This window comes from Solea solea, chromosome 10, assembly GCF_958295425.1.
Source record: "Solea solea chromosome 10, fSolSol10.1, whole genome shotgun sequence".
NCBI classification, from domain to species: domain Eukaryota; kingdom Metazoa; phylum Chordata; class Actinopteri; order Pleuronectiformes; family Soleidae; genus Solea; species Solea solea.
Window position 1 is genome coordinate 3,014,034 of NC_081143.1, and position 27,527 is coordinate 3,041,560.

A 27,527-nucleotide genomic window follows, 5' to 3' on the forward strand; every position below is an offset into this window, starting at 1 on the left:
GACGATCAAACTGTAAATTTATTTTGATGGATTTCGGAGTGATACACAAATCATCAAGAGTTAAAACAAACTGACAATTTAAAAAAACTAAACAATGTACATACAACAGAAAAAAAACATTATAAATAAAAAAAAATTACAAACCTAAAAAAATGTAAAACATTTTTAAAGAAATGGAAAATGGCAACATTTCAGTTGGGAGCGCAGGCGACAGTTGCCATTTCAAAGGCAAGCGAATACATTAGTGAAATCACATTATTGTAAACATAAAGAAAAGTGCAGTGTAGTCTTATTTATAAAGAACATTTATCTCACTTTGATTTCCTGAACCGTCAAAACCTCTCTGACACATTCAGTGTCAGTTTTATAGCTATTAAGAACTATTTAGGAAATAAAGTGTAAAGGGGCGACAGTATTGGGAAACTGGGAAGTGAAAACCCACGTACATGTGCGACAGAGATTATAGCACTTTCTACCAAAGTGACCCACTGCATCTAAATGGTGCTGAGCTACAGAGAGTCTACACAGTAACATGAAAATTCACTCACATTGAATTTTCACAGCTTTATCATCTTTAAAAAAACAAAAAAAGGAAGTCTGGATTAGCAGCTAATAAAATCATGACATATATAATGTTAGGTGACTGTACATACCGTAGACTACTGGACTGTATCTGTGGACATTTACATATACATAGTACAACCGATTACAATATCCACACCTATGTGTAATGTCTTATAAAGTACAGCTACTACATGTACACACACTTTTAATTGGAGCAAACATAAATATTAACGTCCCGTTCCCTCAGAGCTGGACAGAATCTAGTGATTGTTATAATAAAAGTCTTTCACATCTGGTATAATACATTGGTCACTTTCTTTTAACCATCGTACATATACATTTTCCATTTACCTTCATCTAAACCTCTCTGTGACGCTTCGACATCACCGTGCTTCCCTTTTAAAAGTCTCTGTGAAGTCTCTTCTGAGACCTTAGCCTGATAATGAGATCTCATAGTCACTTGTGGACAGCAGGGGGCGCCCGATTTTATGCACATTCTTTGCATTAGTGATACGAGATGCCACGTCCACCGGCTTCTCAAAGTAATGTACGAGGGCCTGCTCGGTGAGCACGGAGGCCAAGAACTGCTCAAAGGTAATGGCCCAGTCTTTGTCAATGCTCGTGCTGTGAGGCAGCGCTCTGTCCAGGGGTCCGCCACCACAGGGCCGGTTACTCCTCTCACCATTGGCGCCGGAGTCGCTGCGCACCAGCACCGTGTCTTCTGCGATGTCCTCGCACTGCAGCTTTTCATCCAGCTCGTGGGAGCCGGCGCTCAGCACAGAGTAAGACGACATGGAAGAGTCATCTTTGGTTTCATCATCAGAGATGAGCATGGCAGACGACGTGCCGGTGTCTTTGAGAGATGAGTCCTCCAGCTTGATGTCGTGCATTGGCGGCAGCTGCTCGTCCTCTTCGTCCCCTTTGCCGTCCCCGCACGGCCTTGACTGGTTCTCCAGGTTTGAACAGACAAAGGTGTCTCCCTGCTCCCTCTGCCGAAACATGCCATCGGGCACGGCCTCCTGACTGATTTTGGGATCTGTGGCATCTCTTGTGTATACGCTGGGCTCAGATTTAGCCTCCATGTTGTGGTCATTTCTACAAGAGGATGAGAAGAGCTTTCCCACCTCTCCCATTTCCAGCAGCAAACTGGTGACCGTGGCTGTGGCGTGATAGAGCTCCTGCTCTGAAACATCCTCACTGAACATGCAGTACAGGGTCTTGCAAAGTTCTATGAACTGACTCTGAAGAAACAAAAACATCAGATCAGTTACACTAAACTACTGTGTACTGACTTTGTCATTTAAAAAAAAACAAAAAAAAACTATACACACAAACACAAAATACCTGATTCAGCTTGGGGAGGTGTTTTGTGTTTTCTGGTTTAGATTTGCTCTCCTGGTTCCACAGTTTCAGGTAATGCTGGTAGTCAGGTGCGTTCAATTTCTTGACTGTAAAAAGAAAAAAAAACTGTTATTAATTTCTGTCAGAAGCTTAAAGGGATAGTTCCAATTGTTGAACATGAAGTTGTATGACACAGACCCCAGGAGTAGAGTGGATTCAACGATGTTAAAGGTGACATCGAATGCTTGTATCACACATATATGTTAGTTATGGAGGTCTACTTACATATATTAACTTGTTTTAATGATTAAAAACCTCCTAATAGCTGCAAACGAGCCGATCAAAATATCTCCTCACTGACGCTCTCGTCAGCCGCGCTGTTTCAGACCAAACAGTTGCTGTGATTGGCCAGCCAACGAGAGCTTTACAACCGTCCTGTGATTGGCCAGGTACCTGGAAGTGACGTAATAGATAGGCCAGCTCTCAGATACACAGCTCCCCCTCTGGCACGGTGGATGCTCTGCATCTCAGCAGCTACAACGAGAGTAGTTCTTCTTCTTCTGCGGTTGAATGTACGCAACCGGATGTGCCCGGACTAGTGCCCGCACCGGGAGGCGCTACGGTGGTGAGGATTTCTGATGACGACATCAAATTAAGGAAGTGTCGATCCGCTTCGCAGAGCCCAGGAAAACAATACAACACTATTTTCTCAGCAGTGGCTGAACTGTTTGTTCTGAAACTTTAGGGTTTCATAAACGAGGTAATGACGCAGATACACACACAAACGCAGCGTTAATTGGAGCTTCCGGTCTATGTCACCTTTAAATCATTTCACTCCTGCTATATACATATACACATTATACATACATATATACATATATATATATATAATATATATGTCGTTCATATTCGTATAAAATTGTTCTTAAAAGAAAAGATGTGTACATCTTGTATAAATGCTGAAGTTGTTTCTTTAATGCATCCTGTAAGAACTTAAAAAAATGATAAAATATACTTTCTTTGTCACTTTCACTTGACAAAAATGTCAATCTGTACAGTATGCATCAATTATTTATTCATCAAATTATTCAAATGTGAAAACGTGTCAATAAGCAATAATCATTAAGTAAGTAAATTGCATTTCTATAGCACCTTTCACAGATATAAAATCACAACGTGCCTCACAATAAAACAGTAATACAATACATAAAACAACAATCATATAAAACCCTCGTTCAACTAAAAGCTTGTTTAAAAAGCCAGGTTTTCAGCTGCTTTTTTAAAAGAGTGGACACGTTAGCCAGCGCAATGTGGGCGCTAAAGAATTCCAAAGTGTAGTTTTCTATTCGAGCGACACACTGTGACTTACCCTTCTCTGTCTTAAAGGTGACTCTGACAAAACCATCATCCTTCTCACTTCTGCACTTTGAATCATGACCTGAGGAAAGACAGAGGATGACCATGATCAAAAAAAGATGATAGATTCAATCAGATTATATAAACACACTGCACAATGTATGGAACTCTGCCTTACATGCATTTGCATGTTTGTCATTGTGTCTGTTAGATCATCACTGCTACTGTACACAATTTACAAGGGTCAGAATCACTGGATCGGATATTGGGACGGATAAAAATGTTAAATGTGATACAATCTCAAATCATATATACTGTATATATACACATATATATACACATAGTATATATATACATACATATAGTATATATATACAAACAGTACTGTATATGTATGTATATATATATATATATATATATATATATATATATATATATATATATATATATATATATATGTATATATATATATATGTTTATTTATTTCTATTTTATTTTCTTCTTCATGAGAGTTGGGGAATTCTGTCTTTAAAATAGGTAGAAATGGCATAAACAGCCTCATACATTAAAAAGTCTAAAATGACTGTATGGGACTCCAAAAAGTGGTATTGTGCCATCCCTACAATTAACACTGCAAGCAGCATCTGCAGTTTCAAGGTAACAGTTTCTTTTTTTCCCCTGCTGATCACATATTGTGGTTCCACACACAAACACACAAAAAACATCTCATTTATCTCAAGCAAATCTCAACCACGACAATCTTACATCCTTAAACGCAACAGCAGAGAAAAACACCACCACCAATGTCAGTGGTAAACTAGAAATAGAAATGTATGATCCTTGGTTATTTTTGTGCACATGTGTGTTTTTAAAAATGTCGCATTAGTGTGTGTGTGTGTGTTAAAAGTGTAGCTCTGTTATTTGCTTGTTTGTGGATATTTGTCCTCCTGGATTGGCTCACGGCATGAAAGGACACTTTAAACTCCAGACAACAGCAAGTAACCTCTTTTTCTCAGTCCTTCTTCCAACCATGCCAAAAATAGACATCTGTCATTAACGCTGAACTTTATGAAAAAACACACTGTGAGCAGAGAGTGTTTGGGAAATTAGAGAGAATTAGATTATCCCTCTTTAGCTTGTGGTCTTTGCCTTTGTAAGCTCACAATTCAGCAGCAGAGTGTTTGCTGGTTTCATATTAGCATTATTTTTTTTTGGTTATAGCAAATGAATGAATGATTAATGACTTTGTTTTTTGTTTTGTTTTTTTATTCAAAATGTATTTAACCAAGTAAACAACCTGGTTAAAAATCATTGCAGCCGAGCCTGAACAACATTTAGAGCAGACTCGAAAACTCGAAAGCCTGTGAAATCGAATAAGAAAGGCAATAAATAATGGCGTCATCAGCATAAAAGTCATAGAAGGTGTTTATGTAAATGGAGAATAAAATGGGTCCTAACACTGAACCCTGTGGCACACCTTTAGTGACCTCAAGAAAGTAGGAAGAGGAAGCGGCCACTTGAACACACTGCATTCTATTGGACAGTGAGTAAAGACACTGAGCCTCCGGTCTTTCTCTTCCCTCAAACATGTCGTAGCTGTGGTGTGAGATGTGATTGTGTTTTTATTTCACATTTCTTTAGGGCTCCATGTGTTCTTTCTTCGGTTGTTTTATGCACATTATTCTGTCAGAAATTTAACACAGACGGCCTTTTCGAAAGCCTTCACTGTAACATATTCCATTTTATAATTTCATACCCAATATATTTATTTATTATTCTATATCTACACTTGACTATTTATGTGATTTGTATACTACAATTTTGTCTTGATTACATCTTTCATTACTTATCTACATGTATTTTCTCAAATAGTATTTCACTTAAATCGTATAATGTCTAATAATTTCCCCCATTAACGTTTTTTTTATTTGTCTATGTAAGTGTGTGTATTTCATCTTCATGGTGTCAAGAGAAGAACTCGATTCAAAGCCGTGTTAAAAAACTTGCTTGAGTCTATAAAAAACATTAATATGTAATCAAGATGTTTTCTTAAAATGTCCTATTAAGCTTCTTGGGCAGATGATGACGTGTGCGTAAGGTGGATATGTATGATGTCATATCATTTTACAGAATAATTTAGATCAAAGGACTTTAAAACAAGTTATCTCCACATAAAAAAGAAAAGTCCATCTCAGGACCTTACCGAGTGACAGGTCTGGAGTGATGTCTTCAAAGAAGTACTGAGTGGCTTCAAAGGCAGAATCAGGCTCCTCGTGTTCACGGGTCATTTCTGTGAGAAAGGAATGAGTTACATTGTACTGCTATTATTAAAAGATCAATACGACTAAAAACATGGTAAAAAAACAAGGTTTGAAGCTGAATTTACAACACAGGGAATATTTTTTAATTGGTTTTAATTAACATTTGATGTCATCATCAAATGCTGACAAAGGGAGACATGAGAAAGTCCCTGAACTGCCCTGACGACAACTCACCAGGTAAAACGTGCATCTTGTAGAGAAGCTTCAGCTTCTCTGTGAGGTCTCCGTGACACAAAACACCTACAACACAAGCACAGGCTTCAGAAATGAATTCTTCCTGAGCTGACTTGAGTAGGAGATACAGAACCTCATCTTCTCACCCAAGCCATTGATGAAATCCCTGAAATTGATGAGCGCATCTCCATTCTCGTCGAGGAGACGGAAGAAGTGCGCGGCCAGGGGGTCCGAGTGGGCGCCGTTGGCCCAGGGAAACAGCAGGTTGAACAGGCCCTTGAACTGCTCCACGTCTATGCGGTACTGCTCCAGGTAGGGCAGGCTGGGGTCGTGTCGCTCTGTGGGGTTGCTGCTGCCGCCCCAGTAACAGCTGGTCAAGTGCTCGGCCTGTACAGAGGGACAGAGGGTGACAACTGACAACTGAGACCATGTGAATCATTCGGAATCAAAATAATGGATATGGATTGACTAGAAAAACAACCATTTGCATAGTTGTCATTGTGTCATGTTTGTGAAAACCATACCATAAATAAACATTTGGGAAAATTACTCCTCAAAGTGTGTTTACACAGAATGTGATTAAGTCAATCCTGAGGTTTTTCATCCGTAGACAAGTGTGAGAGCTGGTCTTCAGCCTTAACATAGTGAGAGCAGGACACGACCTGCATATATCATGAAAGTGTGAGCTATTACTTACCTTAAATAGCACGTAAAGTTCCTCCAACTCATCAATACTGAAAGCAGTCTCTGTTACAATAGTTCTGACCTGTAACATAATCAGATGAAGTAAAAATAGAAGAGAGAGTGAGGTTCAAAGTTAAGGACAAGCCGGGTATCTGATGATGACCTGAATGTGGTTCTTTCTTCTAAATTCAAAATCTAATTTGAGCTGCAGAGACTTAAAGAGTGTTAAAGTCGACACGACAGGGTTCAGCACAAGTATTGAAGTCCACAGGGTTGGAAAACTCACTGTATACAGACACAGTTTCTTACACATTTACTTCATTCCAACATGTTTATGTCTTTACCACGTTGCGCTTTGTCGTGTCCTCTATGGTTTGAATGACCTTCAGCCTCTGTTTGAAACGCATCTGTTCAATCACATCTGCGCGGATCGAGCCAAACTTCTGATAGAAGAGGAGAAACAGAGAGAAGCAAAGGTCAAACTAACTGTGAATGAAAGACTGCCACATTACTTAATGAGAGGTTAAACCATATAAACTGAAAACACACTGCAATTCAAAGGTTGTTACTTTACAACTTCACTGAGGAGAAAAACAGAAACCAGGACTTGGGCCTCACTTTATAATATTTATGTCTTTAGTTTTTCTCAAAGTGTCTCAAACCAAACACAAATGTCCTGAGGTCAAATACCTCGTAGGAGCTGCGGACCAGCTTAAAGATGTCCACGTCGGGATGTGGTTCTCCGTTGTCTGTTAGTAAGGAGTGCAGGTGGGGGATGGGGGGTAAAGTACTGTCCTTATTGGTCACACTGTCCAAGTACCTACAACACACAAACACAGGAGATTACATTATTAAGCAGTCATTTGAAATGGAAGCTTCTTGCCCCTGCCTGCCCCTGCACTGCTGCTGTAGACACACTAACACTTCACATTTACATGCACAGTTTAATGGAGCTAAGGCCGTAGTCTGACTAAGACCTGCAGAGTCTGAGTATACATGCAGAGGCGAACATTGATTTATTGGCCGTCGTCTCCGATTTTGGTACGTGCTCAGAACGCCAACTCCAGTCCGACTAAGTGTATACTAAGCAAGTAATCGGACTATGAATGCCATTATCAAGGTATGTTAGTCCGACTAAGGTCAGCTTGATTAAGCGGTTAACATGACATGAAGAAAACCAAATTATTGTCTTAGTCTGACTAAAATCAGACTTTTAACATGCATGTAAATGCACTGATTAGTTAGATCATTTCTGTTCATAAAGACCGAGCAGAAGCAGGATAACAACATAAAAAAAAAACATCGACAGTAACTTTAGGATCTTAAGACAGTGTGTAATCTTTTAAAAAACAGCTCAAGACATTTTCATTCAGGCATATCTTTGTTTGTGAATATTTTACGCTTTATTGTCTCTTGTTTACTTGCTTGTTTTTTTTTTTTTTTGTTTGATTTGTGCTCTGATTAGTAATGACCGAGTGTGAATAGAAAAGTACAGACTGAATGGACACTGGTGTGTTTTGCCAGTACTTACCTGCCTAGTACAGTCATGGCCTCGCCATCATCCTTGCAGCACAGCAGCTGATCGATGTTGGCGTGCAGCACAGAGAGCGCCAGCTGAAAGATGACCTTAATGCCGTCGTAGAAAAAGCAGTCCACCACCACCACCGCGCTCTCAAACGGCATGACCGACAGGAAGAGAGTGAGAAACCAGGAGAGAGAAATTGTGGAGATGACGCCGAGGTCCTGCATGCAGTCGTACAGCTGTGGAACGTACTCCCGGGCCAGTTCCTCAAACACGCCCTGATCAACAAGAGCTCCTGAGAAAAAAAAGACGAGGAGATTTGTCTTTGTTCTCGTGAATTAAATCCACTATAAATCTCAGCATGGCTAAAATATCTACTTCCACAACACAAATCATGAAGGCAGCATTTTAAAAAACACACTACACACCAAGAACACACCACATACTGACCTACAACCCTAGTGTTGTAGTAATCGGGCAGCATCCTCTCACAGAGCGCCACCAGCAGCCAAAACGCCTCCTCCTCTTTGGCATAGAGCAGCAGCACGGATGTTACAATATTCATGGCCTGTGGTTTTGAGGGAAACAAGGAAACATACGTGTGTCAAGCACTGACAGTTTTCTGCCACTCCACGTGAAAAACACAAGGAAGAAAGTGTGTGCGTACCTGACAGTATCCAATATTGGGGTTTCTGAAAGCGTAGGCGGTGAGGACTCTGCGGAGGGCAGCGATGCCCATCTCGTTCTGAAAGGCCGGGTGTTCAGGCAGAGAGCGGTGCAGGTCTCTCTCAATCTCCTCTGTTGCCAGGTTGTATTTGCCCATAGACTTCTCCACCAGGTCTTCATAGTATCCGGGGTGAGTGGCCATCTCGTTGATTGCTCCTATAAAAACAAATGTAGTTTAAAAGGTGGTAAGATGAACTCTTCTGATCACTTTCATTGATTAAGATGATAAAGAAGCTTCTGTAGCTCATCAGTCTGAACGCTGTTACTGCACATCTGTAAGTTTCACAGCATTTTTCCTACAGATCCACGCTCAGCTGATTCTATTTCCATTTCATCACTCTACTCATGTCAAGATTCAGCAGTCACTGACCTATTTCTTTATGTCACTTGTTCTGTAAATATATAATAGGCCATAGTAAATAGGCCATTACATCAATTAAACTGGCATTTAGTGTTAATGTGCTGAAAGCGCTCCAGGACTGTTTACAGGTTTAGCGAGTCATCGGCACAGCACAACAAACTGAGCACAAATAAGTGTATGTTCCAGATTTGAAACGCATTTCAGGCTTTGCTGAGCTCTGTTGTGCAGACGATTACTGGAACAAGCCCCAGGACAGAACTAGCTCCAACAACCTTGGATCTAAAATTAGACACTGATTAGGCAACAGCTGAATGTTTCAAGTAAGCTTTGTAAATATCTACATTATTGGAGATTAGCGTGACAAGAAAATCATTTCTGAAAGCACGTGTTGAGGCGACTAAGTCTATTATAAGTCTGACAATAAGCAGAGAGAGCAAAGCCGCTGCTGCTGCTGCTGCTGCTGCTGCTGCTGCTGCTGCTGCTGCTGCTGCTGCTGCTGCTGCTGCTGCTGCTGCTGCTGCTGCTGCTGCTGCTGCTGCTGCTGCTGCTGCTGCTGCTGCTGCTGCTGCTGCTGCTGCTGCTGCTGCTGCTGCTGCTGCTGCTGCTGCTGCTGCTGCTGCTGCTGCTGCTGCTGCTGCTGCTGCTGCTGCTGCTTAACATGACCAGTCCTGTCAACACTCATGTGCATACCTGAATATTAAGTATGTGCTACAGAGGCCTCCTTCAGACTATTAACATCTGTCTCAAGAAAAACAGCTCTTAGTTAAGGATGCAAAAGGAGACATTTGAGATTTAGGCAATCACAGCACATTTCAGGGAGGTCTGGGACACGTGTTAGAGATGCTCTGAGGACAGTAGCACTGTTCATCTTTTGCTTTTAACAAATCCCAAAATCCCATCAGCACAACCGTAGCTGAATTTTCCGTTAGTGTTAAGTACACGTGTCACTTTTCCCTCAGAGCAATGAGCAGCGGCATTATATATATATATAAATAAACTATTGAAACTTGCTCCCAAAATGAAATAACTCATCCTTTTTAACAATGATATATAGTAGTAGTACTATAGGACTACAGGAGTATAAAACTCAACTGTTTGAAAGACAAATTCATTCTTAAATAATCTAATAATCTAAATAATCTAAAGCGAGGCAGAGGACTATGGTGGCCCTTGCAAGCCAAAATGTGTTGTTTTTCTTTGCGAAATGCAAGGTTTATTCATTTGGGATGCTGTAGAAACATGGTGGCCTCTGTAAAGCAAAGCTCTAAAGTACATATAAAAGGATTCTAAATCTACAAATCCAAATGATTTTTCTAAAAATACAAATCTAAAGCGATTGTACATTGAAAAAAAACAAGAAACAACAACAAAAAAATAACATACTGAAGCTACACTCAATTTCTGCCTATAACTCCTAATAAATATTTATACAGCAGTAAAAATGGCTTTTATAGAGGCCAGTTTAACCTATAAAATACAAGGTAACTCTAGGTTAATAATGGTCAATAAATGACGTCACATAAAAATAAATAATTTATGCTGTGCTCAAACGTAAGCATGTAGTCTGCAAGGTGTGGTCTCATCGGGTCCGGCTGATACGTGAGTCAGTTGCAGTAGAGTTTGCTCCCAGTGTGCTGAGCCCTTGTCTAATTCCTCACCGGAGAAAAGCAGCCAGAGTTCCCCTCTCATGTTCTCAGGAATCCCCTTGAGGACCAGCTCCTTGGTTTTCTCAGTGCGGTACATACACACTCCCTGCCCATACTCAAAGAAGTGGCTCTTCCACGCCTGCTCCTTCATGAACTCTTTCGCCTGAGGGAAAAAAAAGAGGGGGAAACCAATTCCATGACATGCTGTAGAGCGAGTAAAATCACTGTGACTTTATTTTCCTTGATGGATTAAATGAAGTGTTTGCAGCACTTATCAGGGTTTGTACTGTAACAGACAAAGTGTGACTGCACTCACCAGCTTGGGGTTGAACTCCTCAGGTGAGCGGCGGCGGTACATGGTCATGAGAGCTTGTGAGGCCGTGGGGACGCTGCTGTCGTTGAGGTTGAATGTTCGCTCGCCCTCTGAACCCGAACTGTGCTGTGGACTGCTGGAGAGCAGGGACCCGTGCTGCGAGTACACCTGCGGCGGACACATGCCATGGTGTTGTTTTACAGAACAAACAATATCACAAAGAACGAGCAAATAATTACCATTTCATCTCCGGGTCTTTCCTACCTCGTCATCAGAGCTGTTCAGGCTGCCCGTGAGTTCCCTCTCCAGGCAGATCTTGGAGGTGGTCTGCTGCAGAAAGTCTGAGATTCTCTGCACAAGGAAGTCTCGGTCCTTGAGGTTTGCAAACAGGAAGGTCATGCGATTCTTGGTACTGATAGAGACTGGACTGGGCAGCACGTTGGAGCTGTCTGCTTTCTCCACGATGGTCACCTGGAAGAAGGAATATATTCACATTCTTAGTCACCATGAAATAATAAATGATGACCGAATTTATCTGAATTCAGTAGCTGGTGTTTGTCCAGAGAGAGGCAGAGGATACACTGATTTTTATCACAATATGTATAATTAAACATTAGTAGATACCCATAAAACGCTGGTTTTCACCTTTAAAAAAGTGGTTTAGGGATTTAGTTACTCTTTAACAATGGGGTATAAAGCCTTCATAAATGTGTCCATGTCTCAGTTGTGTAAAATTACACAACAAGACAGACTGACCTCGCGCAGAGGGATGATGAGGCTGCACAGTGTCTCCTCCTTGCTCGTGAAGCAGATGTAGTTGGTGGAAACGAACATCTGTCCTAGGATGTGCATCTTATTAAAGGGAGTCCACAGGGTGCAGTCTGTGTGTCCATCCAGTTTTTCATCTTTGGGCAGACGGAACAGAGCGCGGTAACGCTCGCTCTTAGCTCGGGCATCGAGGTCCCTAAAACATGTAGAGTTCTCTCAGGTGACTTTTGTAAAGATTTCATGTAGACGTTTGGTTTAAGGCTGGTATTTTGTTCAGAGAAACAAAACATGTGATTTTTCAAAACCTTACGTCCACAGAGTTTGCATGTGGATAACTAACCACTTTGCCAAGCATACAACACATTAAACTTCAATTATCAATGTATGACAAGTGTTCTTTCTCACCTCTTGAGTGCCGACACCTTCTTGGGAGACTTCTTCTTGAGCTTGGGCAGCGAGCGGTCCTGCTCGAAGCCTTTGTTGTCCAGGAGCTGACGCATGGCGATGTTGGCCAGCTGCTCCGCCAGCTTGAACGTCTCGTTGATGTTGAGGAAGACGGAGAAGACGTGCTCGTTGCTGCGGGTGCTCACCTTGATCGCGTCAGGCAGCAGGAGGGTGGCACTCTTCTCCAGCTGGGTCATGTCAGCCCAGCGCACCACCAGTTTGACTTGTAGTAAGAAAGACAATTATGAGTGGTGCATTAGTAAGGTCCATTAGTAGTATACCATTAATAATACAACTCACAGGCAACATCTGAACAAGCCAGAGCTTATTTTAACACTTGTGGTGTTGCACTTCTGCGGCATCTGTCATAATCATTTTGGTCTTTGGAGCTTACTTTGCACCCTTTGGTGCTCACTTGGGCAATTTATAAGTTAAATAATCTATAAAAACTACTTTAAAACAAGAAATAACATATGTCCAACCTTCTTTTCCCAGTAAGTAGGAGTAGAAGCAGAGGTGGTTGATGCTGAGGTAGAGCCATCCCTGCCGAGGCACCTTGCCTTTCCAGTAACTGCAGGAGTAATAGTTGACCAACTTCTCTTCATCGGGCATCCCAAATATCTTACGGAACTTGGCGCTGGCCTCTTTGAACTTGTCCGTGTCGTCATCCTCTTTGACGTCGTGGTTCTTATTGTACTCTGCAATGATGCCCTGCGGCGAGATGCAAAGCAGAGGAGTGAGAAAAGGCAGACTCGGTCACATTTAATCCTGAGAAAACACACACTTCAGGGACGAGATACCAGGGATTTGGGATCTGACAGAAACCTGCGTGATTTAACAGACGTGCAGGCCGACTCTCTCCGTTCTCCTGTGATACGTCTTACAGGACACATTAATCCAGCCCGGTCAACTCACTCTCATTTGGTTACAGCGTGTTTCTACTCACGCTCCAATTGCTGTTCAGTCATAAATGTCACACGTGTTTAATACTTGTGATTTGAAACTGGGCAGAATCTGATGCTTCCAATGACTGTTAACCCGTCACACCACAGGATAACTTGGCCAGATAATCTGTTCAAATCAGCCTAAAATTCGGAAGATGCCTACGATTGACGAGATTGGGAACAAAATCTGGCCAATTATCCTCCACTGTGGAGCAGGATTAACCGATTCTCTTCAATCTGAACGAGATTATATCACTGTTTTATAAATGCTGGCTAAAGGATGCTGTGGGAGATATTTAAATCAGCTAAAGCACAATATATCAGATTCAACATGTTTTTCACCCACTACCTGAAAAAAAGGTGTATGTGGATGTGACTAGTTATTATTAACCCCTAATTTCCATCAAAAATGAAGGTCAATGATTTGGTTATTCCACACAGAAATGTAGGAACTCATATTCCAAAGACTCAAGAGAAAGCTGTAGTTACCTGGACCTTTCCTTTCACAAAGTTGGTAATATCATTCTCATTCTCAAAGATGGAGAGCGTCTGCAGCAGGTTATGTTCCAGCCACTCCCAGTGCTCTGTGATCTCTTTACGGGAGGTTCCTGCAGAGGAGGGAGGAGGGAGGAGGGAGGAGGGCAGGTCAGGGCACAGGAGAAGCAACGAGGTGTAATGTTTCATATTGTGATGATCAGACTATTGTACCACAAATTTTTCATCAGAATTAGTTTTTCTTACAGAAATATTGTATAATAAAATGTAATTTTATAGGGTAATGATCCAAAAGTCACTGGTTCCCATTTCATAGTGTCATCCATGTGACGGTGAATTGGAGATTATTGAGATTTAAAACTGTAGATCAAAGAAAATAAGTAGTAGTAATAAAAGAAAGTAATATTAACTTGCGTTATAACAGGGATTTTTCACAAGTTTCAACATGTAAAGATCAGACAAATTATAAATAAGTTAATAAGTGAGCAACATCCGCTTTAGCAGCAGGTTGAACCCAAGGTTGACCCCACTGACATCATGTCACATGAAAAGAACCAAGACTAAACTGCTCTGTTTTATATTTGAACAAAAACACCAGGGTGGCCATTTTGTTTGGCTCAGTAATCAGGGAAGTAGAACTGATTTTTCACGGCCAAAGGAGAATTACATTGGCCATAATGGCTGCCATTGTGGGCCATTATGCCTCCACACTGCTGCAAACAGCACTTGAGTGAGTGCACGTATACTGCATTAGCCACGTCTGCCAGACTGCTCCACTCTGCTGCTTTCTCTGGGCTGCAGAATTAACAACTGGGAAGGGTGGGGCGTGCGGGGGGAGAGTCGAAGAGAGGGGCCAGTCTTTAGTCAGCCACCATTTCAGACAGGCAACGCAAATATTTTTCCTACACAAGGATTTACTGCGTGACGCCTGAATTAAATGCATGTCAACACCATCATCATCATCATCATATCTCAACAGTGTCCATCTCCATAAATGAAATGACAGTATCTAGTACCGTAATGTAATCACGCCTCATACGGAATGACTGAATTTATTGGATCTAGTTTACTACAGCACATGTCCTTATTTGAATGTAAACAGCAACACAGAGGAGATTATTCTTCTAATGGCTTTTTAATGTGTCTTCATATACTGAACAGCAAATGCTTTAGACAGGGAGAGACGTTTTACAGACGGCAAACTACCATGACCCAAATCTACTAATAACATTATAGATGTTATCTGTGACACCTAATATCATTTAACCAACAAAACCAAATAATCTCCATCATCGCAGTCTTAGTAAATGACGGCTTTATACTGTAGTATGTCCAAGATTATTCTCTTTAAGGCTGTAAAGTCTAAGTAGATCTATAATAGCTAATGTATTTTCAGGCTCTGCCGATGCACAATGTCTAAAAAACAGAAAACTGATTTTGACAACTTGTTAATATCAAATGGGTTGTTCTTTTGTAATTAATTGTCAACAATTTTGATAACCAATCAATCAGTTTGAAGCTTTTATCATGATTAAAACAAGATTTCTGATTGTTTTAGCTTCTTAAATGTGAATATTCTCTGGTTTCTTTGCTCCACATAACAAAGAAATCATTAAAAACTGAATCATTTTGACAAGACATTTGAGAACATCTTCATTTCCTGGTTTGACAAACACTCAATCAATATTATTTAAAGTTTTATGGACCAAGCGACTACTCGATTAATGGATGAGGAAAATAATGGTTAGTTGGACATGAGAAACACTCATGAATGGATGCAGATTAAACCACCATAAACACCAGCAGATGACAAGAGATCATAATGAAAAAAAAACCAACATCCAATCATATTAAGGTATTGATTTTTGAAAACATTCCTGTAATCCTGCCCGTTGAAACCACCGGGGCATGATGTAATGGTTGGCATGCAGCTACCATGTTGTAGGGAGGTGCAGCAAGTTAAGTTACAGAGGGCTCTATAGTGTCTGACTGAAATAACCTCCATCACTCAAACAGATCAATTGCACAAACTGCCTCCCTATGTTTGGATAAATGGGTTAAAGTGTGCACACCATGAGCGATGATTGAGTAAATTAAAGAGTCAGGAGTCTGGTAGAGGATCCTGTACGGTGCCATCCGAGCACTCGAGTCCAGGACGACATCAAGGGTCCCAACCAGCAAACCTACAAAACAAGAAAAGTTTAATTAAAGACTGACAAGCGAAATGACAACGTGACAAACTAAGAGCATTAACGTTCGGGTCAGTTTGCTGTGCTGAAGTTACGGGGGGGGAAAACCCATGAGACCTCTGTGGTTAAAGATTAGAGAGTATGAAAAACAGCTGCAGCAAGTCTGTCACGGTGCTCGAGGTGTGGGTTTGTTATACATGTTCCATGACCTTTTTAATAATATTAATAACAACATGTCAAGCCCACACAAGCTGGCTAGACCAACAAACCAGAGAAGAACATAAACTTCAAATAACATTAGACATTAAAGTTAATTCTGTTCCGGCATATTTACAGTTTCATTCATTATAGGCATTTTCAGTTCAACACAATAATGACAATACAGATAAAAGTGTGTCTCATACTCAATCTCGCCTTATTTACATAACCTAGTTTTCTTTCAAAACCTTTTTAAATCTGCAAACTTCAAGGACAAGATGAAGGATTCCTGTTCTTTTTTTTTTTTTTTACTGCATATGGGTTAGAGATTGCAGTGTTGCATTTGTGAATGTGACAAAAAAATAGGATTTTGTTACTTGAAAACTTACAAAAATGTAATAAAAAAAAAAAAAAAAATCAGATAAATCTAATGTAGAGAAATGATGGCCTGCACCAGAGAATATTTCTATATACTGGTGCATCTAAAGCTTTCACAGACATCAGTGAAAATATCTGCTGCTAACATTATTAGCAATGAACGAGGACACATTTAGTGTCATATTTAGAAAAAACCTGTTTGTCAAACGTGGCTCTTGAAATTGACACCAGACACACTGAAGCTTTGTGTTTCACACTCACAGTTTATATGAAAAAAAGAAAACAATATGGGAAATGTCCCTTAAAGGTTCCCTTAAAGGTTCTCTTAAAGGTTGTCTCCACACTCGATCAGATAAAGGTAGTCAGTCATTGGTAGGTGAGCGTAGAACAACCACCAGGTCAATGTCAAAACATCAGGTATACATACTTTCGCTTTCAATGAGACTATAGTTCAAACAAGTGTTAAGTGTAGTGACTAACTGGCATTATCATGATGAGTAAATCAATTGTTCAAAGGCCATAATGACCTATGAATCCATTTGGTTTGTGCGGTTTGAAGATGAAATGTCATTGGTTATGTTTCCGCCTCCCGTTTGGTGTTAGGGTTAACGTTCAGCCATTTTAAACAGGAAGTGCCCTCTAACTTTGCCGTACGTTGACCTTATATGTGACACCAGGGACCTGTCCTGAACACGTCTGCAAAAGATCACCTCCGTACAGGAAGTGGAACCCCCGAAACAGGAAGTAAAACCTAACATTGTCCGATTGACACAAAACTAGACATGTGGGTTACGGGACATTCCCTGAACACGTTTACGGACACGCCTTTCACCCAACAGGAAGTCGGCCATTTTAAACAGGAAGTGCCCTCTAACTTTGCCATACGTTGTCCGATCTGCACGAAACTTTATATGTGAGTTAAGGGACCTTCCCTGTATACTTATACAGAGACGCTTTTGACGAACAGGAATCGGCCACTTAAAACAGGAAGTGCCCTCTAACTTTGCCATACGTTGTCCGATCTGCACGAAACTTTATATGTGAGTTAAGGGACCTTCCCTGTATACTTATACAGAGACGCTTTTGACGAACAGGAATCGGCCACTTAAAACAGGAAGTGCCCTCTAACTTTGCCATACGTTGTCCAATCTGCATGAAACCTTATATGTGACACCAGGGACCTGTCCTGAACATGTCTGCAAAAGATGACCTCCCAACAGGAAGTGGAATGCCCAAAACAGGAAGTAAACTCTAAGATTGTCCGATCAGCACAAAACTTGATATGTAAGACAAGGGAACTTCCCTGAACACGTTCATGGACCAAACAGGAAGTCGGCCATTTTAAACAGGAAGTGCCCTATAAGTTTGTCATAAGTTGCCCGATCCCCCAGAAATTTGGAAGGACATGCGCGGGGACGCCGCTGAAAATAACTAGTACTGAAAATAACTAGTACCGCGAGCGATTCACCAAAGTAAATCGTGTTTTTGAGGCCCTGAACATGTCGCAAAACTTTTTGCAACCGCATCAGACCTGGTGTAAAATTACGTCTATTAGTGGTGCGGGGAATGTGCGTCAAAAAATGAAAGTTTGATCATTTTTATTAAGTGAAATTAACGTAGCAAATGTTGTATAATGTACAGGCCATTTTACCTACATGCATCTCATCATGCGCACAGTTGATTAATCTTTAAATTTTTAACATGTTTGTTGAGGTGAAGGCTGCACATTCAGTGCAGGATCATTTCAAAGCGCACATTTGAAAGCTTATTAACCTTTAAACCTGCAGACTTTATAGATTACAGTAAGAATGTATCATTAATGAACGATTAGCATTTATGTGACAAGCTTTTGCTGTTGGCTTGTTGACTGCATGTCTCCTCAGTCAGTCACACTGACACACCTATACGGGAATTTCATTTGTCACCTCCAAAAAACGTGCGACAACATTGCGAGTGTGATGCTTTTCCTCGAAGTGTGTGATTACTGTGGTTCAGAGGAGAACATGTAGTATATGTTCAACTGAGACGTGAGGTTATTTTTATTCAGCGCAAACACATGATGAGTCACCCAGAGAGAAGAGGAGGGGAGACGTGTAAGGGAAGTTCAACTGCCGTCTCATTTTCATCCATAAAACACGTTCAAGTACTGTGACAAACAGCTCATCGTTCGAACCGGACAGAATTAACGGCCAGACCTTTTGCTCTCTTCCCACATCTCAATCTCCCTGCTTTCAGTGATGTGTCATCGAATCTTTAAAAGGATCGAGGCCTCAACAAATAACTGGCAGTTCTGTAAAAAGGTGACCAGATATGCAGATATGTCAGATGTCGTCGACTGCTGACCGGATGTATTTTACGAGAACTCATTTTCAACAGCGGCGTATGTCAGTCATGCAGAGAGCAACCACATGTTGACATTCTACCCACTTATTTACCCACTCATTACCACATTATACAAGTACTTGGTGCTACACTATTACATGCACAAAACCTTAACAGTGCAACAACCATTTTCTGTGCATTATTATGAATTCCACTTGTATACAGTCCTGTGTATATTGTTTCTCATTAATGGAGTGACACAGATTTCATATCCCATGTGCTGCTGTAACATAAAAGGATAACAATCTTAAATGCCTGTGAAAACACCTATGAAATCCCCTGCATCATCATCATCATCATCATCATCATCATCAAGGGTGACAGACAGACAGACAGACAGACGCTGCACAGAAAAAAAAGCCACTCGTTGTCCACAGTCCCACTGAAACTAATGCGTCGATGCAGCTTGACAGTTTGATTTTATGAGTTTGTGACAAACAATCATCAGTTGTGTGAGTGGACTTCCTCTTACAAACCATGCATGTATTAAAGTAGCTGTGATGAACCAACTGACACACACACACAAAAAAAGTCACAATAAGCAACACACGTGGAGCTTTGTTGTCAACAATATTGAGCGGAGGTTTACACATTAGAAAGGAGAGCACTGTCACCTGTTCCCTCCTCTTCTCAATCCAACACAAGTGAGATCAAAAAGTGACAGAAGCCTTTGTTTGAATACAAGAGGGGGAGTTATTTACATGGAACATTAGAAGTCCACATCCTCTTTCACACCTCCGCTTATACAGAGATCAGCTCCTTCCATGAACTGGATGAGTGGGCGCACAACTGCAAAACAAAGGCATCGTGCCGCTGCAGTGGCACATGTTGTGCTTATTATTTCTGGGTGGCTGGAACATTCCTCAAAGTGTGCCGTCTGCTTCTGCACAGAACAGGCCATAAAGCATGTGATGCTTTTGGCACTTCTTCTCACAACCGACAAACGACTTCCTCTGATCATTTTTCACACGGTAAACCAAACCAACCGCGTGAGAGGGGGAAAAAAAACTACTTGGCTGTTTTTGTTTATATCGTCTCTGTGTAAAAGAGGAAGAAAAAACAGCTTGGGGGAGGGTTGCTGGTGCAGGACCTTTCCATTGATTACACAGAAGCAAATAAATATAAATAAATCCATGGTGTATCAGATAACGGAAGCGCGGATCCTCAGCGTCACATGCAACTTTAACATTATCCACTTATTAAGTGTATTTTGCTGCTTTTGTACCATGCTACATGTACTGATATAAAGCATGGGTTATCAATTGCAAGGGAATTACGTGGCCTACAAAGAACAGGCTCATTATCTGTCCGAGATAGTAGAGACTATGAGACATTGTCTTGTACTCTGACTCTAATTATTGTGGAACTTTGTGCGCTGAGAACTTTAGTATCAAGGCGGCACCGGTGAGTTCATTTGCTGTCACTATTGTGTGGACACACTTTACTTCCTCCACAATACACTTAATTTGAAAGGACATATTTAGGAAAAGATCTCTGAGCTCTCCCTACAGGCAAAATGATTTAATGTTTTAGGTTCTACCACATTTTATTGATAAACAGATTATTAATCAGTCAACAGATTAATCACAATCGATTTGAATAAATGTTTCATTTTTTTAAGGGTCAATATTATGTTCTGTTTACTTTGCTCTATGACATTTAGTTCTAGATTTTTTATTTATGGACAAAGAAATAACATGATAGCACATTTTTGTGTTGGATACCGATTTCACAAACTCAAGTATCTACCGATACTAATATTAGTCATTAGTCATGTTTGACCATTTATGAACGATGAAGCTGTTAACAACACATTAGTGCTGAGTCATGTCAAACACATAATTCTCCAACTGTGCAACAAATATCGTTCTCCAAAAAAATAAGAAATAAACAGCCCAAACATGACTGATTTCTATTTACATTTTTACAGTCTGTGCTTAGTCAAGCATGTGATATATAAGATTTTTAGATTTAATGGGATTTTATTTTCTATCTGTTAATGTTTTCACCAGTATCGGACCGATACAGATACAGGCCGATACCATTTCCTATCCCTAATTTGACCCTTTGAAGAACATTTTGAGGTGTGGGAAACACAGTTTTCTACATTACGTGGACATTGGACATTCGCTGTGGCCCTGGACACTACATTAACCCTTGCATGTGGCACCAACTTGGATGAATTGAATTTCACAGGTATGAATATGCAAAATTAGTCAAATATAAAAAGAAAATGTAGGAAAAATAAACAGAATCTGATTCTGAGAGCAAACACACATTTGCCGTTTTTCCACCACCGTCACCGGTCGTGTCAGATCATGACACTGATGATTATTGCGTGTAGCTCTGTAAAACTGTCTGTGTCCTGATGCTGCCTGTGGCTTCTGCTCTTGAGAACAGTGCCAGTGTCACAGAGAGGTCAGCACCGATTGGCACAATGAGTGAGCTCAGCATTAACATAACAATGACATCATCGCCCAACACCATTTATTATTATCTTATTTTAGAAAACAAAAAAAAAAGGTTTGCAGAGTTCATGTTTTGAAAGAGTTTATAAAAATCTGTAATCCAGTTTTGCATTAAGATGACTAAATTAAGATTAAGATGACTTGTCTTCTCAGAGAATATCTAGATATCCCATTCACATTCACAGCTCTGACCATATTCGGGTTTTACATGAATTTGACGAGGTACATTCTTTTGTCAGATAGTTCACTGGATTTATTTTGTAAAATGTTTGTTTCCAACCTTGAGGCTGGGTTTTCCACAAGGGGGAGAAAGATTTGCTTTGGTGAATGCAAGATAATTAGGCTATGGGGGATTTGTCTTTGTATGTTTTTTCTCCAATTAATCTTTGCTTCATCTTGTGGCTTTAGTCTATCATGGAGTTAAAAGGGATGAAAAATCATTCCGCAGTAGAACAAATCCCTGAGTTTCTGAGGCATTAGGGATGGGAATTGGCTTAAATCTGGCGATATGAATGATACACATCCTAATACAGGGGTGAGAATGTGATATATTGGGATGCTATAAAAGGCAATTGTCTAAGAGTTAAGATTCTCATCGTAAATATTACAATGTTTTCTTCCTCTAGTAAAAGGAGAGAGAGAGTCAAATGGCACAAAGGTTTCACGTACAAATGAGGTAACAGATGTGAACTCACACACACACACACACACACACACACACACACACACACTAAACATATGCATTCAACACCCTTTGAAGAGCATCAGCACATTATTCTGTCAAATTCATTCACTATAATATCTCCTGACCTAAATATCTACAGGCTGGATTTCTATGTCATCAAAGAGAGCTACTTCCTCTAAACAACCCGGTACATGAGATAACGTACTCGCCTGTATATTTGTTTAAAATACAAAATGATGTATCTTAACAAACACTTTTCTTCACTGCTCTTGAATCCCTGTGTCTAATATGAGCATTTAACTAACACTGATGTTATATATAAAAGCATGTTCCACAGAAAACTGTTATTTGTACATATTTACTACAATTGCAGAGAAATGGAGAGAAATAACGGTTATAGCCAGAGCCAAACACAACCAAGCAGAGTAATGAACACAACTGACAGCAGGTATCAGACTATTAAGCTGCGACCGCTGACCAGTCACTTCTATGACCTGTCCCGCTTCCCTCTCTCTGCTGCTGCTGCTGCTGTTTGACCCATTTTGGATGGAATAAGCAAGAGGGAGGAGGAGTGAGAGAAGGAGAATGATTCAGCAAGATCGTGCAAACAGACACCGTCTTTAGTTTCACTGTTTCACTGAGGCCCACTAGCAGCTGCACAAAAATAGACAAACACACACGGATGTACACAAATGTAACAAAAACATGTTAGAAAATGTAATATTACAATCATGTCACTAGTGTCACAAACCCTTGTGTGAAATATTGATTAATATCTCCTTTTACGATTATTCTGATAATGAAAATTAAACACAATTCACTTATTGTGCGCACTCTTGTGCAGACTCACACATGAGTCTGCACAATCCTTACGGTCAATCATCATGACCTCATCTCTGTATGACCAGACCAGACAGTAGAGTGCTTTCATTTGATGCAAATACTTGGTTAAAGTTAAGTAGGTTGACTGAGAACCACCTTCTCAAACTTTGAGGACCCTTGAAATGTTTCTACAGCAGCTTAAATGGAAAAAGGCGTAAATGGAGTGTGAATTTCACGTTCTGAAGCAGAAGCTTACTACACACATGAAAAGCATCACCACGCGACACGCATGTGGAGGATAAATGGTAGGAAATGGATGGAGGGAGGATTAGGTGGTTTTTTTGGCCACAAGAGTGTTTTCCCTGTGATGGACTGGTGACATGTCCAGGTTGTCCGCCCGCCTTTGGCCTTATGTCAGCTGGGATCAGCTCCAGCCCCCGTGACCCTCATGTGGAGGGTAAAGCGGTAGATGATGAATGAGTGAGGAGCTTTTGTACCTGTTTAATGTTTTATGTGTTGGGTATTAGTGTGTGTTTTTATACATCTCAGACGTGAATTCCTGCTGGGTTAAAGGCGGCTGATATTTTAACATTTAGTTATGTGATTTCTCTCTTTGAAATCACATAACTAAATGTTATGACCCACTTAAGTAAGTGTTAAATAAAGTGTTTTCAGACTTATTTGTCCTGCAGAGCATCAGCAGCCCATCAGCTGATTCTTCATTTTGTTTTTGTTTTTTTCTTTATCTAACCCCCCCCCGGCACATGAGCTGGTAACAGACACAAATAAACTGTAGGTGCCCTTCGGTTTTTCTTCTATTTATATTTCTTTGGTTTTGTTTGTCTTTTATCTGCTGTCTTCTCCATTTGTAACAGAAAACCCAAATCAAGCGTTGGTGTGGAAGTCAGCTTAGGCTGAAGGTGTGTAGTGGGATCATGCTGTGAAAATACACACAAGTGTAAGTTTGAATTGTTGTCATTCAAACAGTGTGCAAGTACGTTTTTTCCCCAAAGCAATCGAGTACTGAGTCAAAACATCAAATCTTTTCTTCTACTGACCTTTTTTTCTTCAAATCTTAACTAGTAAACCTTGTACAAAAAATTGAATTGCTAGAAATGCTAGTTACTGGTGTCTTACAACTGCTCTTTGACTCAGTTCATCAGTTTTTTCAGAATAAAAGACAACAAATTCTGCATGGATCTGTTGTTTTTTTTTAATCTGATGTTTTAATTCATCTACAGGCCAAATATTACTGCTGGTGGGAAAGTTTTGGCTGACCACTGACTTTAACTGTGCAGTGGAACATAATCCTTTTCCAGTGAGTGATCTGAGGTCAAAGTTCACGGAGCTACAAAGTGAGTGATCATGAAATTCCGATGATACATAACACATCAACTTTAAACTTCACCTCCTTCACAGTTGTATAATGACAATAAAGATGCTTTCCTTCATTGCCATTTATTACGGACACCTGCAGTGAAACCATTAGATGTCACTACTTCTTAAACCCGTGGTATACTTCCACTGCATGTCAGGGTCCTGTAGTAGTATCCCACTTCACCATCGGGTGGCGGTACAAGTCTGGAACGCGGAGAATAGGACACAAGGAAGAGACCAATGCTACAGCTTCAGACGTCGCCGTCATTAGATGCTTGGTGTGATCCATAGATTTGATGTTGACGTGTTATTTTGTTTTTAATGGAAACGTTTTGACCTGACAGTTTGAAAGTTTGTATATTAGTAATGTTTTATTTATTTTAACCTGGAATTTTAGATTTATATTAAAGTCGCACGGTCATTGTATCTGTATTTAAATATAATATGTAAATATTCGATATGTAGAGTAGTATATATTTGTACACATTATATATTTATAGAGTAGTATATGTATATATATATACTGTATATATATATATATATACACACACATATATATATATATATATATACATACACTACTCTACAATAATGTAATATATCTATTTTCCACATTGTATTATTTGTATTGTATATTTTAAAAAATAGGAATAAATTAATAAATGAAGTTAAATATTTAAAATGTGAAAATAATAACAATATATATGCATTTATTAAAAGTATTTCATATGTTCATTTATCAACACCGTAGGTGGCGGTAATGAGGCTGCAGCACTTGGCGCCAGCCACCATTCAAACAGCAGAACAATACATACTTGCTAACTTGAGTATTGAGAAACAGCCACATACTTGTGTACTCCTGTACTTGTCAAGTATATACTCCCAGCGTACTTCTCAAGTATATACTTCCCAAGTAAGCAAGTACATACTTGCTTACTTGAGTATTGAGAAACGACTGGGTGTCAGCCAGTTTGAGGGTCAGATGACTATCCTTCTCCTTCTTCTATTGTCAAAATGTTTTGCTTGGTGGGCGGGGCTTACACTCCACGCACAGCATTGATGGCGTGGAAGTATACCAGGGCCTTTACACAGTGGACCTTTAAGGATATATTTGCACCAAAACTGCCTCATTCCCTGTGCAATAGTGCAAATGATAACACCGTCTTCCCTGAGTGCATGATTTTGCTTGTACATACTGTGTATATATATATATAGTGAAGCTTTTGTCATTGATCTTGTTTGCATTTGTTGTCGTGCACATATTTAATAGTATTTATCAATCTTTATTCCTTGCTGTATTTCTACTTTTCTACCTTGCTGTGTTGTTGTTGCCTGCTGTAACAGTGTGTCGCACGAATATAGGATTATCTAATCTTATCTTATCTCTTATATTATCTATATATATATGTTTGGTTTATTTTGATAAATGGAATCTTCTTTTTTTTAATGCAATAAAAGGCTCGAACATAGGGAAGAACAACATTTCCACACATTCAGGTGAAAGATCACCTGTGACAGCTGACTCTCACCACGTGGTTTTCTCACCTTTCACCTGGGCCGTTTCTTCACTGCGTCTATAGTGATCATCATCATCATCGTCATCATCATCATTACACAAACACACAGACAGACAGACAGACTCACCAGCCAGTCCTCCGCCTCCTTCCCCGTGGCCCTTCCGTTTCTGGAGGATGAAATAGGGGTTCGCTCTCTCGGTGATCCACAACGCTCCCGCCAGTAACACGTCTTCAGGAGTGACCCACATTTTTCTCCAGTCTTTTTTTCCCTCCTCCCTCTTGTTTTTGTTTTTTTAAGAAAACATTGAACACACGCTTTCGCCGACGACGACCATGAAACTGGTCTGTGCGGTCAATCAATCAATAAAACGCAGACGAGCCTTTAAAGACACAGTTCTGCTCCTGAACGTTGATGAGAAAGAGTTGCTATAATTAAACCTGGCAGCAGCAGCAGCAGCAGCAGCGGAGGCACGGATCGGCACAGCTCGGCACGGATCGGCCAGGATCGACTTCCAACATGGAAGCGCAGACAGTAGATTTCCTTCTTCCAGGATTTGATATAAATGAATTTCTCCCAGGTTTCTTCGCTGTGGAGCAGCTCGGGGTTTGCTGCGGTTGCTGGATCCGTCTTTGTTGTCGATGGACGAATCGGCAGGTGTGACCACACTCGTTTGTTTATACTCGTGTGGATGAAAACAACGCGGAGGACGAGCCGTCAACAGTCTCCCCGCGGAGTGTCGTGAAGCTGCGGTGTTTACGCAGTAACGACAATGACGCTGCGGTACACTCGTCCTTCTCCTCCGTCTCCGTCTCCTTCTCCTTCTCCTTCTTCTCCTCCTCACTCCTCTGCTGCTCACGAAATAAAGACAGCGCGTCACGGGCTGGCCATCGCGAGACGTCACCGAGCAGGAGGCGCACGCGCACGAGAGAACAGAGACAACAAAGCCAGAACAAACCTGTGGAGTGCACATATGTCTACATGTTGTCTCTAACTTTCATGTTTATATAAGGAAGCGCAGATGGTAACACGAGGACATTCATATTTCCCCCTATTTATTGTAATATACTCATGTAAATAACATTGTTTTAATCTATATTCCTATTTCTTACTCTTATTTTCATTACTTATTTTATTACTTATCTATGAATGCACCTTGAGCTCTCCATGTGTATGAAGACAATGCCATGATGAATATAGATATATACATACATAAAGATTATATGTGGTGCAGCCGCTCCAAAAAGCAAATAAACAAAACAATTCACTTGATTCAAGTCTGTTCACTTTCTTCATGTGACCCTGAAAGGTCACAGGTTGAGGTTCCACAAACTGTCACCTTAATCTTCTCACACAAGAACAAACAACGTTCAACCAATATATACAACGCAGAAAAGAGCCATCAGATTAATAAATGACTCAGAATATAGAGTTTAAACACAAATGAGCCCTTCTTTAAAAATACAAGCTCGAAAATGTCTTTAAAACAACACAAACAATAGAAATAGCAAGAAATAACTTACTTCCAAATGAAATAAAGAAAATTGTTTTGTGTGCCAGGACAATATGAATTAAAGCAGAGGAAAAACATAAATCAGCTCAAAAGAATATACAAAATACACATTTTAAATAAATGTAGGGTTGAAGAACAGCAGTTTAATCCAGGACGGTGTTTAAAGCGAGAAATAATCTTATGTTGCACTGAGAACATTGTATAAAATATTGTGTTAATATTTGGTGATGGGATTAAGTAGTATCTATCTATCTATCTATCTATCTATCTATCATTTATCTATCTATCTATCTATCTATCTATCATTTATCTATCTATCTATCTATCTATCTATCTATCTA

The 27,527-nt window shown here is 40.2% G+C and overlaps 1 protein-coding gene across 1 annotated transcript; it reads right to left on the reverse strand.

Moving 5' to 3' along the window:
- On the reverse strand, positions 1-26,615 carry tbc1d9 (TBC1 domain family, member 9 (with GRAM domain)). Its single transcript, XM_058640520.1, has 21 exons — positions 25,803-26,615; positions 15,732-15,842; positions 13,654-13,772; positions 12,703-12,931; positions 12,182-12,443; positions 11,765-11,972; positions 11,273-11,479; positions 11,012-11,176; positions 10,708-10,858; positions 8,630-8,844; positions 8,413-8,530; positions 7,972-8,257; positions 7,131-7,260; positions 6,785-6,883; positions 6,454-6,522; positions 5,903-6,143; positions 5,757-5,822; positions 5,465-5,551; positions 3,275-3,343; positions 1,909-2,012; positions 1-1,805 (listed from the first exon to the last, which is right to left on the reverse strand). The coding sequence occupies exons 1-21, from the start codon at positions 25,921-25,923 to the stop codon at positions 996-998; spliced, it is 3,867 nt and encodes a 1,288-aa protein (XP_058496503.1). The 5' UTR covers positions 25,924-26,615; the 3' UTR covers positions 1-995.
- Between the last annotated feature and the right edge of the window lie 912 nt (positions 26,616-27,527).

What these genes read in the sequence shown, in the direction of transcription:
- tbc1d9 (XM_058640520.1), bottom strand. Translation starts at nt 25,923, where the DNA reads ATGTGGGTCACTCCTGAAGACGTGTTACTGGCGGGAGCGTTGTGGATC. An exon ending in TCATCATCCCTCTGCGCGAG is followed by an intron (nt 11,480 to 11,764) that starts GTCAGTCTGTCT and finishes TCCTTCTTCCAG; the next exon opens with GTGACCATCGTGGAGAAAGC. An exon ending in TGAACAGCTCTGATGACGAG is followed by an intron (nt 11,177 to 11,272) that starts GTAGGAAAGACC and finishes TGTCCGCCGCAG; the next exon opens with GTGTACTCGCAGCACGGGTC.